The sequence below is a fragment of the Dendropsophus ebraccatus genome, chromosome 4, assembly GCF_027789765.1.
Source record: "Dendropsophus ebraccatus isolate aDenEbr1 chromosome 4, aDenEbr1.pat, whole genome shotgun sequence".
Lineage (NCBI taxonomy): Eukaryota > Metazoa > Chordata > Amphibia > Anura > Hylidae > Dendropsophus > Dendropsophus ebraccatus.
Genome location: NC_091457.1, coordinates 159,884,415 through 159,903,386, shown reverse-complemented (window position 1 = coordinate 159,903,386; position 18,972 = coordinate 159,884,415). Strand labels below are relative to the sequence as shown.

The 18,972-nt window shown below is 43.4% G+C and overlaps 1 protein-coding gene across 1 annotated transcript; it reads right to left on the bottom strand.

Annotated features, from left to right (window-relative positions):
• Window positions 1-5,637: 5,637 nt before the first annotated feature.
• LOC138790095 (dimethylaniline monooxygenase [N-oxide-forming] 2-like) lies at window positions 5,638-18,208 on the bottom strand. The gene is made up of 9 exons (XM_069969053.1): window positions 18,136-18,208; window positions 15,152-15,289; window positions 14,839-15,027; window positions 13,875-14,037; window positions 11,474-11,616; window positions 9,087-9,286; window positions 7,744-8,099; window positions 7,354-7,426; window positions 5,638-6,049 (listed from the first exon to the last, which is right to left on the bottom strand). The coding sequence occupies exons 2-9, from the start codon at window positions 15,275-15,277 to the stop codon at window positions 5,698-5,700; spliced, it is 1,602 nt and encodes a 533-aa protein (XP_069825154.1). The 5' UTR covers window positions 15,278-15,289; window positions 18,136-18,208; the 3' UTR covers window positions 5,638-5,697.
• Between the last annotated feature and the right edge of the window lie 764 nt (window positions 18,209-18,972).

The window sequence follows — 18,972 nt, the reverse complement described above, 5'->3', positions numbered from 1 at the left end:
CCTACTCCATCTATACAGTACATGTATACAGGACCCCTTACTCCATCTATACAGTACATGTATACAGGACCCCCTACTTCATCTATACACTACATGTATACAGGACCCCCTACTCCATCTATACAGTACATGTATACAGGGCCCCCTACTCCATCTATACAGTACATGTATATACAGGGCACTACAGGTATACCAAACTGTGACTGGGTAACACTGCCACACCAGACCTGACCGATACCACCATACTGTGACTGGAAAACACTGCCACACCAGACCTGACCAATGCCGCCATACTGTGCTGGATAACACCACTATACCAGACCTGACCAATACCGCCATACTGTGACTGGATAACACTGCCACACCAGACGTGACCAATACCGCCATACTGTGACTGGATAACACTGCCACACCATACCTGTTCAATACCGCCATACTGTGACTGGATAACACTGCTATACCAGACCTGACCAATACCGCTATACTGTGACTGGAAAACACTGCCACACCAGACCTGACCAATGCCGCCATACTGTGCTGGATAACACCACTATACCAGACCTGACCAATACCACCATACTGTGACTGGATAACACTGTCATACCAGACCTGTTCAATACCGCCATACTGTGACTGGATAACACTGCCACACCAGACGTGACCAATACCGCCATACTGTGACTGGATAACACTGCTATACCAGACCTGACCAATACCGCTATACTGTGACTGGATAACACCGCTATACCAGACCTGACCAATACCACCATACCGTGACTGGATAACACCGCCACACCAGACCTGACCAATACTACCATACTGTGACTGGGTAACACTGTCATAACACACCTGACCAATACCACCATACTACGACTGGAAAAAACTGCTATACCAGACCTGACCAATACTGCCATACTGTAACTGGATAACACTGTCATACCAGACCTGACCAGTACCGCCATATTGTGACTGGATAACACCACTATACCAGACCTGACCAATACCGCCATACTGTGACTGGATAACACCACCATACCAGACCTGACCAATGCCACCATACTGTGACTGGATAACACCACCATACTAGACCTGACCAATACCGCCATACTATGACTGGATAACACTGCCATACCAGACCTGACCAATACCGCCATACTGTGACTGGATAACACTGCCATACCAGACCTGACCAGTACCGCCATACTGTGACTGGATAACACCACTATACCAGACCTGCCCAATACCGCCACACTGTGACTGGAGAACACTGCCACACCAGACCTGACCAATACTGCCATACTGTGACTGGATAACACCGCTATACCTGACCTAACCAATACCGCCATACCCCCCTCGAAAAGACACCAGATTTTCTGGCAAGTCTGAACAGGAGGGTACTGCCCCTCTGCAAGGTGCTACCCTACGCACCAGACCATGGGTGCCTAATGGTAAATACGACCCTGCGGGTATACAGGACACTACAGGTATACAGGACCCCAAAACTTTACACTACAGGTGCACAGGACCTCCACCAACTATATACTAGAGGTATACAGGACCCCAAACTTTACACTACAGGTATACAGGACCCCAAAACTATACACTACAGGTATACAGGACCTCCACCAACTATATACTTCAGGTATACAGGACCTCCACTAACTATATACTACAGGTATACAGGAACCCAAACTATACACTACAGGTATACAGAACCCCAAAGCTATACACTACAGGTATACAGGAACTCCACCAACTATATACTACAGGTATATAGGACCCCAAACTATACACTACAGGTATACGGGACCTCAAAACTATACACTACAGGTATACAGGACCTCCACCAACTCTATACTACAGGTATACAGCACCTTCACCAACTCTATACTACAGGTATACAGGCCCCAAAGCTATATACTACAGGTATACAGGAACTCCACCAACTATATACTACAGGTATATAGGACCCCAAACTATACACTACAGGTATACAGGACCACCACCAACTCTATACTACAGTTATACAGGACCCTCAAACTATGCACGAGAGGTATACAGGACCCCCGAACTATATAATACAGGTATACAAGACCTCCACCAATTATACACTACAGGTATCCAGGACCCTCAAACTATAAACTACAGGTATACAAGACCTCCACCAACTATACATTACAGCACCAACTTTATACTACAGGTATACAGGACTCCGAACTATACAGTACAGGTATACAGGACCTTCACCAACTGTACACTGCAGGTACACAGGACCTCCCTCAACTATACACTATAGGTATACAGCCCCCTCCCCCCAACTACACACTACAGGTATACAGGACCCCCCCAACTATACACTATAGGTATACAGCCCCCCCCCAACTATGCACTACAGATATGTGAGACCCCTAGACCCCTAAAAACTATACATTGTGGGTATACAGAACCCCTCCAACTATGCACTACAGGTATACACTAATTCCACTGATTAACTCATTAATGAAACAATACCTTTAGCTTGGCCTCCTGGGCACCTTAGAACAAATCTAATTAACACACTGACACTTTATATCCGGGCAGCGCCGGGTACATTTTCTAGTATGTAAAAAATGTTATGTTTAACTGACAATCTCAGTGATAGTCTAATACTATGGTAGGGAAACCTTGGCTCTCCAGCTGTTGCATAACTACAACTCCCATCATGCCTGGACAGCCAAAGCTTTAGCTTTGGCTCTCCAGACATGATGGGAGTTGTAGTTTTGAAACAGCTGGAGAGTCAAGGTTCCCTAAGTTTGGTCTAATAGATTACATGTTAAGAAGTTGCTGGGTTTTAGTTCTACAGGTTTAGTTCCAAGGACCTTGTAACACATTCTGGAAGTATTCCAGCAGTTAAACTTGATATTTTTAAGCCATGATGTTACTGGCCGAGTACACACAGTGCTAACACTCTTCATACCTAGCATGCGTACTGTTAAAATTGCAACTCTGTTTAAAAAAAAAAAAAATGTTTTTCTTTAAATTAACTGGTGTTGCAAAGTTATATAGATTTGTAATTTACTTCTATTTTAAAATTTCCAGTCTTCAGCTGCTGCATGTCCTGCAGGAAGTGGTGTATCCCCTCCAGTGTGACACAGTGCTCTCTGCTGCCACCTCTGTCCATGTCAGGAACTGTCAAGAGCAGCAGCAAATCCCCATAGAAAACCTCTCCTGCTAGCGCTGTCAATCACTGACAAGAGGCGGGGCCGAGGAGAAAGAGCCCCCCCTGAGTTCAGCAGCTGTGGCTGGGACATGTCATCACATATGTAGAGGGGGCACCGACGTTCCCTATGGATATTTAGGGCTGTCAGCTCCTGCAAGACTGCAGACTGGTTCCCTTTAAATGAAGAATATCTGCAAAATACTTCAAGTTACTTATAAAAGCAATAAAATGGTAATAAAATAAGCCAACAATGAATCTGTAGTATTATTGTTCTGTAATTTTATTCACACGGTAAAAGCCATATCTTTATGGAAAAGAAAAAACAACACTGTATATATCAGAGAATATAAAACACCAAGTGCAATATATCTCTGCACAAAGGAACAGGAAGACTATAGCAATATGGGATTGTACAGGGGGCAACCAAAGGACTGTCTAATGGCAGACTGCACAGCTAGAAATATCAGTATGTAGAGAGTCCAGGGAGGGCCTGTGCTTAGGAACAGCAGCCAACCTCACATGTGGATCTTCAGCAGCTGAGGAGATGTAATTCTTTGGTAGGGGAAAAAGCAGTAACCGAAACTGAATTCATCTCTAATCTCATCACAGATTTAGGCTAGGGTATGGACAATGGCCGTTGTAGTGAGTGTCAAACAACGGCCACTGGTACTTTGAAAATTGCATTGAAATCAACGACCGGAATTAACTTCAAATGTCAATTATTTCCAAGGCCATAGCAAACAACGCCCATTGTTCAATACACTGTGTTAACAATGACCGCTGTTTGCGTTGACTTCAATACAACCCATTTCTCTATGACAAGAGAAATAATTTAATTGAAAAACAACGTCCGTTCTTGTCATGAAAAATATTTTGTGCGTACATAGCCTAAGGGGCCTATTCCATAGAGCGATAATCGGCTGAATCGGCGGAATTATCGGTCCATGGAATAAAGACAACGATCAGCCTATGATCGTTTATTTAGGTGCAAATCTAAAATCATCAGGCTCCCACCGCACATTGTTACGTGGAATAGCCATGCGCGGCGGGCGACGATTTCACAAGCACCATACATTACCTAAGCCTGTTGCAGATCTTCTCCTGCGCTCCTTCTTCCTCCCGATCCAACGCACACAGCAGCAGCTTCGGTGCGGCCTGTCTTAGCTGACAGACCGCTCAGCCAATCACTGGCCAGGACCACCGCGGCCAGTGATTGGCTGAGCGGTCTGTCAGCTCAGACAGGCCGCACTGAAGCTGCTGCTTGCGCGTTGGATCGGGAGGAAGAAGGAGCGCAGGAGAAGACCTGCAACATGCTTAGGTAATGTATGGTGTGTAAACAAGGGCTGCAAGGACATCGGTAACGATGTCCCTGCAGCCCTCGCTAAACAATTATCGGGCCGTGTAATAGGCCCAGTAAACGAGCGCCGATATAGTAGATCGGCGCTCGTTTACATTATTAATCAGGCCGACAGGGGAATCGGACCCTATGGGTGGTTTCACACACAACAGTTTTCCTGAGAACTGCCACTACTGTTTTTGAGCCAAGGTAAGAAGTGGATCCAGAAGGAAGAAGAAGTAGAAGTCCTTCCTTTATATTTTCTGTTCAGTGACTGTTCTAAATTAAAAACTGTCATGCGTGAAACCACCCTCAGAGAGTTTTCCCACAAATAGTGCATATGACTAGGTTAGATCCTCACTTGACAACTCATCGCAATTAAGCTGCTGAGACCCCGATATCCTCCAAACCAAGGGCCCGCCGTGCTGATTTGGTCCTACCCCAACCTCTATGTTTTTACCAACACACCAGAGCTCCTGGCCACCTACTGTGCAGGAAACTGTATCGTAGCCCCATTCACTCTCTAAATCAGTGGGGAGGCACTGTCTATATACATTGAGGCCATAGCTCGGTTATTACATCACCTGCTGTAATCCAATGCCGTTCTGATGGTGCCCGGTGCCACCGCTCATCACTTCCTGGTATCAGATGTAATCAGCTAAGGGGGCACTGAGAGAAAATGGAAACTAAGACGTACTGAGCAGCAGAAGCGGGCACCACCGGAAAGACATAGAACATTATAGGGGAGATTTATCAAACATGGTGTAAAGTTAAACTGGCTCAGTTGCCCCTAGCAACCAATCAGATTCCACCTTTCATTCCTCACAGACTTTTTGGAAAATGAAAAGGTGGAATCTGATTGGTTGCTAGGGCCAACTGAGCCAGTTTCACTTTACACCATGTTTGATAAATCTCCCCCTATGTGACTATATATATTATATATGGAGATTTATTACACCGGTATAGAGTAGAGCTGGCTCAGTTGCCCCTAGCAACCAATCAGATTCCACCTTTCATTTTGTAAAGAATCTGTGAGGAAAGAAGGGTGGAATCTGATTGGTTGCTAGGGGCAACTGAGGCAGCTCTACTCTACACCGATGTAATAAATCTCCCCCATAGTGTATCGTTAAAAGTGACCACATGAACATTTTAGCCATATCTATCAGATCTTGTACAAAATGGCAGCCAATAGTAGAGCTAGAACGCACAGTCCCCAAAGTCCGAATATCACAGACACTGAGCTCTTATCTTGTTTTTCCACAACGCGGGTCTTAGTCGGCTTTATAATTCGGTCCCATGTGGTCATTATTTGCTTCCTCGCCATTGGCCATTTTCCTGGACCCGTCAAGCGAAACTGTGTCGGTGTGCAAGGGCCGAAGAAGAGCGTAAGCGCAAGAACGGGGTCTGTGAGCAAATACCCCAAAATATTAGGTTTACAGCCTATGTCTGCTGACAGTTCATCTAAGTATTCAATGTAATCCACCACTAGCAGGATCCCGCTTCTTGGACCATATCTGTGAAAAAGAAGATGAGGAAAAAATGATTGTTCTGTAACTAGAAAAAAAGTGCTGTTTTACTAAAACCCCTTAGGTGCCACAGTCATTGCTGACCCAAGCATCTAAGGGGTTAAACTGAAGAGATCACAGTCTGCAGCGGAATCTACTGGATGGAATAGTGCGGACCTCTACACTATTCTATTGAGCCAAATAAAACTAAATGGCTCCTTTTACTATGGGACCCTATGTCATAAGCACCAGACATACACAAGGGAGAATTCCCCGATGTGTGAGTCTACAAACAGTGTATAATACAACGTGAAAGGTGTTTGGATGTTAACAGGTTAAGTTTGCACAAACTCCTCACACACAGGGTAATATTGCTGTATACTAATATTACTAACATAATGAGTATGTTGATGGGCAGTGATGGTTTTAGTGCAGATTTGCTATCCTTTAGAGAGTCAGCTCCTATCTGTTGTTAAAGAGATTGTTCACCCAATTTCTTGCTCTCTCAAATCAACAGGTTTCAGAAAGTGCCAGAGATTTGTATTTTACTTTTATTAAAAAAATCTCAAGTCTTCCAGTACTTATCAGCTGCTGTATGTTCTGTAGTATATTCTTTCCAGTCTGACACAGTGCTCTCTGCTGCCACCTCTGTCCATGTCGGAAACTGTCCAGAGCAGCAGCAAATCCCCATAGAAACCTCTCCTGCTCTGGACAGTTCCTGACATGGACAGAGGTGGCAGCAGAGAGCACTGTGTCAGACTGAAAAGAACACACCACTTCATGCAGGACATACAGCAGCTGATAAGTACTGGAAGACGAGATTTTTTAATACAAGTAAATTACAAATCTCTGAACTATCCATTTAATAGCGAGGACGATGAGTTCTCAGGTCAGACAGAGAACATAGAAGAACCCACACTTATTAGCCAATTATTAGCCTGTGAATATGCTATGAACGTTTATGATGGAAAGACACTTTTAAAGGAGTACTCCGGCCATTACATGGCATACATATATATATATATATATATATATATATATATATATATAACATAATAAAGAGTCTGTGATGTCTTTCGGATCCCCCGCTGAACCCTTCAGCACTAACCATCTGCAATGTTTCAACCCACAATGGGTCTTTTTTTGATCATTGTGGGTCGAAACATTGCAGATGGTAAGGGCTATGCGATAAAGCAATGCTCATGCATAGATGAATGGTGTGCTGTGGCTATTGTTCTAGGATGAATGTGTTACTATTGTGTTTTTACATGTGACCATTCCCTATTCAACCCCATTATAACAGAAACACCTACCTTCTTATGGCTATAGCTTTTTTCTTCTCGATGTCCCTCATTATAACATCTGGAGCCGGTAATGTGCACAAACCTGAAGGGAAAAACACAACTTTATACAAGACATGTAATGGCATCCGACAAGAGTTCTTTCGTAATGCTTCAAATCATGAATTCTTTTTTATAGCGAGTAATAAATAATTACGGAAAAGTTTCCCTTTAAGAATGAAATAGACCTTTCTTTGCAAATACCATTTAATTTTTTTTTTGACGTGTTCTTTCCAGTATACAAAAATATATCTAAAGGCTCAAAAATGAAAAAAACAGCCGTTATTTGGACTCAAACGGCCAAGAAAAGATGTTGTGGCAACATGGCCACCAATCTCTCTACTCACAATCCTGCCTTCTCACCTTTGAAAACCCTGGTGACCCATCGAGCTTGAATTTCTGAACAAGGCATAAAAGAACCAAAAGGTCTAAGGAGTCCTATGACCCCCAGGGTCGGCTTCTCTAAGATCACAGGAAATATGTTTCTATATAAACTTATTTTTTTGTCTTCGACCTTAATGACGGATTCATCCAGAAAGGGGAAGGAGAAGTTGTATCCCGTGGAAAAAATGACAACATCGATGTTCTCCTCAGTGGTTCCATCATCGAACTTCACAGATGTTTTTGTAAACTCGGTAACTTTAGGTTTTACCGTCACAAATCCACAGAAAATACAACTTGGAATTTCGTCATTGAATAAAGGCTCCTTAAATTGGGTTCTATCAAGAGAGAGGACAGAATATCAGTCAAACCTTTAAAATGATCGGTACTTAAAGGGGTATTCCACTCAAGCATAACTTTTTATATGTTGCTGCCCATGGTGAGTTTAATAACTCCTTCCATATTTGTTATTATCAGTTCAGTCTTCTTCGTTACTTGTTATTATGAGCTGCTACTTTCTGTTGAAAACACAAAAATTCTGTATGTGAGCTTTTCTCCCTGTCTCCCCCTCCTCCGGGAGGGTTAATCAGAGTGAGTTCCTCGGCAACTTGACCTCTGAATAACCCTCCCAGCGTTACAAAGAAGCTACAATGTTGCAGATACAACCTGCCAGGGACTTGTTCACATCTGCCGTCTCAGAAGGGAGGGGGGAGAGACAGAGAGAAAAGCTCACACACAGATTTTTGTGTTTTCAGCAGAAAGCAGCAGCTCAGAACTGGAGTAAGGAGACTGAATAGATAATAACAAGTATGGTAGGAATTGTTAGTCTCACCATGGGCAGCAACATATCAAAAGTTATGTCTGAGTGAAATACCCCTTTAGTATTGGAAAAATTGAAAACTGATGGATCCACAAACACTATTTTTGCTGCAGTGTCAGCATAAAGTAAATAAACAGCAGCAACAAGACAAGCAAAGTGTTACAGTCAGCCCTGCAGCTGCTGAGATGAGAGGGAACAGTACATATGGCCTGGAGGCTCATAGTGTGCAGATACACAGCTCTATCTCTTGCTCCCGCACCCCTTTCCTGCACAGGGCACATGGTATGCCCCACCCCAGCTTTGTGTTCTGACATGTTTAGCCTGTTACCAGAGACAGATTTTCCTTAACAATAGGAAATGAACAGCAGATTGCAAATTGGCCAATACTTTAGAGCTATCCTTCCAGGGTAAGGCGACATTTTTGGTAAACGAAGAAGAAAGTTGCAACTATTTAAATTTTCTAATAGACCCAAAATTCTAATAACAGTACCAAACATCATTTTACCTGTCCTGAGGCTGAAGGCCATAGTTCTCATGGTTAAACCAATGATTTACTTTTCTCTCTATCAGCCAAATAATGAAAGATGACGGGAAAGTGTTCCTGAACCAGTTTTTAAATCTTGTTGTTAAGCAGATGTCCCATGGATAACCATGGGGATATAAACGACTCACAACCCATGATCCTCTCCTGGTGCTTAGAAATACCTACAGGGCAACAAAAAACGAATCGTACATGAGACACGCCAGGACCACGATATGCAAATTCTGGAGCAGGACAGAGGGTGAAGACTTAGAGGGCACTTGGCTCCCTGGTGTGGCCCAAAGCCAAATTGGTTGAGTAGCACAATAAGCCCACACTCTCTGTCTATTACAGTTGACATGTATGTGTACGTGAGGAGTATTTCTGGCCATAATCTAACTTGTATATGTCAATGTCCATCAGATCTGTAATCTGCAGTCGTCTACCACATTCTCAGCAGAAGCCGTATGGAGGACATTATGGAGCAGTACTGAGCAGTGTAAACTGTGAATCCAGCACTGGAGTGAGATTTGTGAGACTTGTGTAGTCTTTTTGCATTCTCTTCTGGCTCGCTCAACTCACTCCCACATCCATCTCTCTCTTGCCTCTTTATAGATTTGTACATGCAGCATGTAACCAGATCCCTTAGTGAACTGCAAGTTTGCTTGTTTTAAACTAAAATTACATATCTGAATACCACAGCAAGTAAAGTGTGCAGTCGCCATCTTGAAAGCTACAATATTGGATCAAGTTTTTTCTATGGGAATTCTCTCAGAAATCGATTGCCGCAATCAGATTTGCAATTTTGCAATCTCTCTTGTGGTTTAAAAGATACCAGAAGTTCATATCGATTGGACCCAGCGCATTCAACTCTGTGTTTGTTCAGCAGAGCGGTCCATGGTGCTGAACACAGAGATGAAGGCGCTGGATTCAGTCGTTATAAATAGAGATGAGCGGAGCGAATCCGGCGAATTAATCGTGCCATGAACTTGCTTCGTTCTGGAAATTCCGGGGGGAATGGCAGCCGTACATGCAGTCTGTAGCGTCACTGGGCGGGAGAAAAGGGATTAACCATAATCCCTAGCGCCCGTTCAATCAGCTGCAGGCTCCTCTGTGATGTCAGCACCTCCCCTCTATATAAGGAGGTTCAGTAATGGAGACGGACAGTCGGCTGTGTGTGGAGAAGAGAGCAGGATGACAGCAGGCAGTTAGAGCAGAGGAGGGAGAGACTAACAGAGCGATATAGGGACAGAGAGGAGAGGCTAACAGAGCGATATAGGGACAGAGAGGAGAGTAGAGACTAACAGAGCGATATAGGGACAGAGAGGAGAGACTAACAGAGCGATATAGGGACAGAGAGGAGAGACTAACAGAGCGATATAGGGACAGAGAGGAGAGGATAGGAAGGTTGATTGTGGGTGATTATTTGTTGTAGCTGCCAACCAAGTGTTCCAGTTTACCAAGTAGGGACCAGTGAATACACAATCTATATTATTCACTCACTGGGCACTGTACACTCCTATTGAGTTATATTCATTTACTGGGATCAGTGAATGGAGCGTGCACCTTACATAATGGTCACACTCCCCACACACATTAACACATTCATCCTTCTGCAATACTCCCAGTACTGTAGCTGCTATAGTTTTGGCTGTTTCATTGAAATTTGTTAAGATTCGATTTGCGAATATTAACAAATTTGACCCCAAATTCTCGAAGCTCGAGAAACCTATTTCCGGCTGCTTCGCTCATCTCTAGTTATGAGCTTTTAATAACATTCGAACTTATGATAACTATTGAACAGCAAGGGATATTGCAAATCTGATTACAGCAATTCTGCTCTTTTTTTATATGTTACATGACAAACTTCACATTGGAAAAACATGCCCTTGGTCCAATATGGCAACTTTCAAGATGGTGGCCATGTTTCGGACATAACCTAAAAGATAGACCCCCACACCCATTACTAGCTGGGGTATTCAGATATAGTTTCCCTTTCATTTCTGAAATAAAAGAGATCCTTAGACTTTAGACTCTGGACACATACGTACAGATTGCAACCTTTCTAGGGACGGTCCGAACCTGTCGAGGTTCGGGTTCGTACGAACCTGAACTCTCGGCAATGATTCCCACTGTCTTCCACCTCCGTGGAGAGGCTGGATACAGCCGGGGGACTGCCTGGAAAACTGGGATACAGTCTATGGCTATGGCTGTATCCCAGTTTTCCAGGCGGTCCTCCGGCTGTATCCACCCTCTCCACGGAGGTGGAAGACAGCGGGAATCATTGCCGAGAGTTCAGGTTCGTACGAACCCGAACCTCGGCAGGTTCGGACCATCCCTAAACCTTTCTATTATTAGACATTCCCCTGTACCTGTGCTGCAGTGCGGCTGAGCTCTACAGAGATATCGGCTCCTGAGTTCCCCATACCGACAATCACAATTCTCTTCCCTTTAAAGGTTTCAGGGTTTTTGTATTCTTGACTATGAAAGTATTGTCCTTGAAATGTGTCTATGCCTTTAAGGAAAGAAAAGTAATAAGTATTTAATAAGAGGACATTCTTTGCTAAGGATCTGGCTTTCATAGTATCTTAATGAAGCCAAAGTAACACGTTTTGACTTATGGGACCATCATAAAAATTATATAACAATCATACAGGTAGGAAACCTTCAGAGCGATCGCAAAAAGTCTACGTTTTTTTTTTTTTTTCTCAAAACCTTGGTACAAATTGGTAAAAATTTGGTAAAATTGGTAAAAATTTTACATCAAATACGCCTTCACAAATGTCGAAATATTATATAGCGCTATGCAGGAACCCGTGGAAAATTACAGAAATAAAGAAATGTTAAGGCTACTTACATGACTGCCTCCATTTTTCGGATTGCTTCAGTGCATCGAAAATAAAATGTTGCAAAAAGTTTAAACAAAAACAGTCATTACTAGAGATGAGCGCAACTGGAGCATGCTGGAGTCCGATCGTTCAGCATTAGAATACTGCAGGCTGCAGAAGTTGGATGCCGCCCTAGGGAGTCCTGGAAAACATGGATACAGTCATAGGCCATAGGTTGTATCCATGTTTTCCAGGACTCCCTAGGGCTGCATTCAACCTCTTCAGCCACCGGTAATCAAATGCTGAATGATCAGACTAGAGGATGCTCCAGTTGTGCTCATCTCTAGTCATGACCCGTTTCTGTCTACAACTTGTATGTACATCAATATGTCAACTTGGATACAGAACACAAACCATGTAAACTCATCCTGTGTTCATATCCATCCCTTTCCATTAACCCAATTCCTCTTGTATCTATTTAACCCCTTCCCGTCAGTAATCCGAATATATACGTTCCTACTAGAGATGAGCGAACCTGGAGCATGCTGGAGTCCATCTGAACCCGAACTTTCGGCATTTGATTAGCGGTGGCTGCTGAACTTGGATAAAGCCCTAAGGCTATGTGGAAATCATGGATATAGTCATTGGCTGTATCCATGTTTTCCAGACAACCTTAGAGCTTTATCCAACTTCAGCAGCCCCAGCTAATCAAATGCCGAATGTTCAGGTTCGGATCGACTCAAACCCGAACCCGGTTCGCTCATCTCTAGTTCCTACTATACCCTGGACACATCAGTGTGTCCAGGGCCGGAGGTAATGAGAGGCAGCTGCGATATCTATAGTGATCGCAGCATTTAAGGTACTCAGAACAAGCATCTGTCACTGAGTGATCAGGACCCCCGCAGCATGTACCGACGGGCAGGGGTAAGCCTCTTATCTCCGTCCTGTCGGATCGGCCATCCACTCATAGAGTCTGCTCTCAGGCAGGCTGTATGCATAGATCGCCGATAACACTGATCTATGCTATGCTATGGCACAGCATAGATCAGTACATGGAATTTAATGATTACATAAATTACAGTGAAAAAAAGTGTAAAAAAATAAAATAAAAATATTTTTAAAAAATAAATAAATAAACATATTATATATCGTAAGAAGTGTCCGATCTATTAAAATATAACATTATTGTTCCCGCACGGTGAAAGGCGTAAACGAAAGAAAAAAAAAAAACACCAGGATTGCTGATTTTATTAAATACTATATAAAATTTTCTGTTACACCAATATGATATTAATAAAAACTAGAGATCATGGTGCAAAAAAAAGACCCCCCCAACCAACCCTGTAGGTAGAAAAATAAAAGCGCTATGGCTCTCAGAAAGCGAGGAGGAGCATTGCAATAAATTGATCCGGACATCTGTACATCAATGGGCTCAGTTTTGAAGGAGTTAATATGAATGTGTCAGCTGCAATTCACATTCCAAAAATTCCAAGGAGACACATGGTACCTTATTCTTCAGTGCAAAGTGTCAAAGAGGTGTTCCTAAGTTTCTAAAGAGCTAAGACAGTAACTCCTCCTCGCTCCCCCTCTTATCCCTATCACTGTCAGCTTGAAGTTTAGCCGGTTTCCAAATCTCGCACCTGTGCACAATTTCTATGGACAGAGCAGGAATAAGATTTAGAAGCAGGAATTGTCAATCAAGCATTGATAGGAATGGGAAAGGGAGAGAGGTGGCCTTACATCCCTCAGCATTTGAGGAGCTTAGGAACACCTCTTTGACACATTGCATGGAGGGAGAATTTTTTTTTTTTTCTATGATCTGGAAGTGCAGATGGATATATAAAAGGTACCATGTGTCTCCTTGCCCTAACAGCCTCTAAGCGTGTCAGAAGTTTGGAACCTAAATCCCAGCTGACAGATTCACCTTGTATAAGTCATATCTCACCTGGGAAGTCTTCTCGTGGATAATATGGTTCTGAATTGAGACCAGTGCAAACCATAACAGCATCAAATATGGTTGTCTCCTGCATCCCATTCTTCTCTGTAGTCACTTCCCACTGTCCTGTGCTGGAATACCTTGGATGCTTCTTCACACTGAGCACAACCGTCTAATAATGGAAAGGTATTGAATATTCATATAAATATAGTCACGTACAGTACATACAGAGCAATCACTTTAAAGGGGAACTCTCAGCAGGTTACACTAATCTATTCGGCTGACAGCTCCCTAGTGGCTACGGAGAGCTGAGGATGAAGGTATGTCTCTTACATTTATCTTTAGCACCGTTCCTGTGCTGTTAGTTGTGCCCAGTAAGCCAGTAGGAGTACTGGGGGCAGGGCTACCACCCCTCCAAGAACCGTTACCCGTCCAGCCCCTTTCATTGATAATCATTAGGGACAGCTTCTGAAGGGTGGGGTGGCGTCACACTGGTGACCTATGCTACCAGTGTAGACTGCAATTAAAACAACATACTGTAAGTAGAGCAAAATCTGACAGCATTCATCAATCCCACCTACATAACAGTGAGCTAGGAATGCTTTACACATCACTAGCTTACTGCTTATAGACCCCTGGGCCAGGGACGTGATGGGGTATGAAATCGGCCCATAGAGTTACATTATAGCCTTTTAACGGGCTATACTGTAGCATAGACCAGGGATGGGGAACCTTCGGCCCTCTGACTGTTGCCAAACTACAATTCTCATCAAGCTAAAGCTTCGGCTGTCCAGGGATGATGGAAATTGTAGGTTGAAGGTTTCCCATCCCTGGCATAGAGAGTGCATTATATATCTGAACAACTGAAGTCACATACATAAGGTTATGGAGGGAAAGAAGTAAAAAAGGGCAAAAACAACTAAAACCAGTTATACATTTTGCCTACCTACCCTGAATTTTTGCTACATTTTACCTGAAACTGGATGTACTTCAATAGACCAAACTTCTCTGCATATTCCTGGTAATATTCCAACATCTTGGAGTTGTGGAGAAAGTTTGGGAAGTTTTCTGGGAAGGGAAAGTCGCTGAAACACATCATTTCTTTACTGGTGTTAGTGACGACGGACTCATAGATGCTGGCTCTGCCGTCCTCCACCCCTGGCTGGAAAAAATGGACGGTTATTTATCATCTATTACATCCCAATGATAGTACCCTGAGTATCAAAAATACTTCTGCGGTAAACTTGTTCTATATTGTAAAGCAGAACATTAGACCCGGCACTCACTGTGAACCTCCAGAGGCCACCAATGTCATGGCTCCTTTCATAGCACGTTGGTTCCAGTCCTTCATCCAGGCAGCATTTAATAGCTGCTAGGCCACTGTTCCCGGCTCCGATCACTGCCACCCTCATGGTCTCTTCTATCTATGGATTATGAATGAACTATGAATTATTTTCACATCTTTGGCAGAGAAGGTAAAGATGGTTTATTGTTGTGAGCTGCTCCTAGACCTGCAGCATGGCCTAGCCCCACCTGCACTCACAGTACCTTCAATACAAGCACCCTCATGGTAGTATAGCGTGTAAAAACGTTTGCACACTTTCAGGCTATGTTCACGGGTCACGGAACTGCTGGTGTCTGCACTTAAGTACCGGCCGGATGATCTGTCCGGCTGCAGAGCTCTGACGCGGACGTATCAGCACACGCCCGCATCAGAGCTTCCCATAGCACACTTCTCCGGCCGCTCACTTCACTGTGTGAACTGACAGGGTTTCCTATGGCCGCAACTCATTGAATTGCGGCCGCAGAAAACTGACATGTCAGTTATTTGCGGCCCCGTGCGGGATCCCGGTCGGAGCGCGTACGATGTGCATACGCTCCTGAATAGGCTATGTTGCACTCCGCACAAAGTACGGCCGTTGTTGCCGATGGCAACAACGGCCATACTATACGTAGTGTGATCATAGCCTTATACTTTCAGGCCAACCATTTCATTACTGTCAGATAGTAACATAGTTAATAAGGTTGAAAAAAGACAAGAGTCCATCAAGTTCAACCTACAGAAACTCTCCTGCGAAGATTCCATCAACTACAAGTCTTTACAGAAGAAAAAGAACAAATTCCTTCAGCTCTCTTAAAATTCATATATTTTTATTGTTGCAAATCTTAAAACCAATGCGTTTCGAGCCTGTCTGATTCTTATTCATGGTATCTGGGTCTAGGTAGATAGGGGAAGAGCCACCATATGGCCACCATAGTGTCAACCAGAGTCTGGGGCACCACAGTCTGTTCTCTCTATGGTGGCCATAAACATGATTGCTCTTCCCCTATCTACCTAGACCCAGATACCATGAGTAAGAACCAGGCAGGTTCAAAATGCGTCGGTTGGTTTTAAGATTTGCAACAATAAAAATATATGAATTTTAAGAGAGCTGAAGGAATTCTGTCTTTTTCTTCTGTTTGAATACCGCGAAATCCAGGGGCTTTGCCTTCCTGCTCAACTTACCTATGACTCTACAAGAAAGCACGGACATTTCGACTGGGAGCTGACCATATATTTGTGCCTATATTTACAAGTCTTTACAAGCAGTACTGGATTTACGACCATAGAATTTTCTGTGATCACCAGATACTCAGCTGTGTTTAATCAAATAAGTAGTGTATACTTATAAGAGTGAAGGAGAGACACTCGTCTGTTGTCGTGGAATGACAGTACCAGGCACCAAGCCCAGTTAAATATCATAATTTTAGAATAAACAATTATACAAGTTCAGCTGAGGTACCTGGATCCAAGGCACATACTTTACCAGGGTCAACCCCTTCTGATCCATTTTTGAGGACCTATACTAAGGACAAGGACCCTTCAGTCCTCCAGCTGTTGCAAAACTACAGTTTCGATCATGCCTGGACAGCTAAATCTTTGGCTATCTGGACATGATGGGAACAGCAGGAGGGCTGAAGGATTCCCATGCTTAATCTATACTAAGTTTAGGCTATACATATTTAAAGGGGTTGTCCTCCTGGATCTCTTTCTGCAGAATGTCGGGGAGGGAGTAATTGGAAAAAAAAAAATACATCCACTTACCTCCCTGGCTCCTGCGCTGCTACTATACTCCGCTGCTCCAGTCCCTGGTGGGCATCACATCTTAGGCCTTATTCACAAATTCAGTAAAGTATTCCGTTTTTCCAGATCCATAATCATGGTTCAACTTAGAGCACATTGATTTCTATTGGGCTATTCACACAGTCCATGTTAATTTTGATTCGTAGTCCGTTCCATTAAAAAAAAAAAAAGGACATACTCTAGTGCGGATTGTGGTTGCGGTACGGATTACCAATACAAATCTATGGGATCCGTGTTTGTTACGCACGTCACGGATGTTAATGACGTTCGTAAAAACACGGATCAAATATATGCAAACTAGTACTATTTACATTACGGAAACAAATACGGACGAATTTATACGGACCACGGAGTAAAAATAGCGGGAGGTTTTGTGGTCCAGAAAAATTACTGAACGTGTGAATGAAGCCTTAGAATCCAGAAGTGGCTGCACAGTAGGGGAGTACGGCAGCAGTGCAGGAGCCAGGTAAGAGGTAAGAGGATGTGATTTTTTTTCCCCACTTACCCAGACTTTCTGCAGATAGTGATCCTGGCTGGACAACCCCTTTAAGTCCCAAATAAGCCATTTAAAGTTCTAATTTCTTTAATGCAACAATCTGGCTGTTTCAGGAAACAACAAAAAGGGGTTGTCATAACATCAGAAATTCAAGAAATTATGTTTATTTTGCTTAGAAGTATATAAAAAATACAGCAAAATTTCAGCCCTTGGGCCATTGACCTATTTTATATAAACCAACAAGGTGACACTGACAGCTGGTCAGCAGATTACTAGACTTTCCCTAGCAGTTGCCTTTCCTGGGTCCTAACTGTAGATCACAGTACCAGGGTAGACAGTAGGGCCGAACTGTATGTAACAAATAACAAGAATACCAGTTTTTCCAAATGGAAAAGGAAGAACAGAAATGGACTCTAGCAAGCTATCCCTAAATCTTCCCCTAGGTCTTTCCCAGAACTCTGACCTTAAAGAAAATTTACCATCATGACTAATGTTTTTTTTTTTTCACTACCTTATCGGTGCAGGGTTCCCCTTTAACTGTGAGGCCATCACTTGTGTTTGACAGTCTAAATACAACCCTTAATCTAATAATACTGGTCTTAATATTAATAGTACTGCTCTTACAATAGTACATACTGTATGTTACTTACTGACTGTGGCTGCCGCTGTCTCCTGCTGATACATCGATGTGATGGACTGAAAGTTTCCACTTGACAGCAGATGTTTTATTACATACCCCCGGGCAAACAACAAGTAGGTAGAGAGTCCTGTGATCTGGGTGTGATGGAAATGACAACAGCTTGAGCTAGCATTGGTAGTCATCGCATATGGTCTCCTTATGTTCTTAAAGGGAATCTGTCAGATGCAATTCAGGTTCCAAAATGATGACACTGTTAAATAGGTGTTTGGGCCAGGAGACACATGGTATTTTTCATATATCCAGCTGTGTGACCATAAAATAGAAAAAAAATATGCTTTTATTCTATAGTACAAAAAGTCAAAGAGGCGTTCCCCAAGCTGTAACACCTCCTTACTCCCCTCTCCCATTACTGAGCCTGCTCGGGAATCCAGGTGTCAATCAAGCAGGGAGGGAGGAGAGGGGAAGCCTTCCAGCTTGTATCTATATAGGAGCTTGGGAACACCTCTTTGACTCTTTACATCAGATAATTAAAGCATTTTTCTACATTCTGGAAGCACAGCTGGATATATGACAGGTACCATGTGTCTCCTTGACCTAAAAGCTATCTAACGGTGGCAGCACTTTGGAACTTGAATTACAGCTGACAGATTCCCTTTAACCCCTTCCCGTATATGGACTTGCCGGCACGTTCTGCGGCGGTTAGGGGAGCATAGAGAAGGGTAACTCTGTGACCCCACTCTGCAGCCTGTGACTCATAGCAGCCAGGGACCACGGGCATTTAAGGCTTTTGTCCCCCATCCCTGGTGTCTAGCGGGGGGATCTTCCCCTACCCCCAATGCGATTGCGG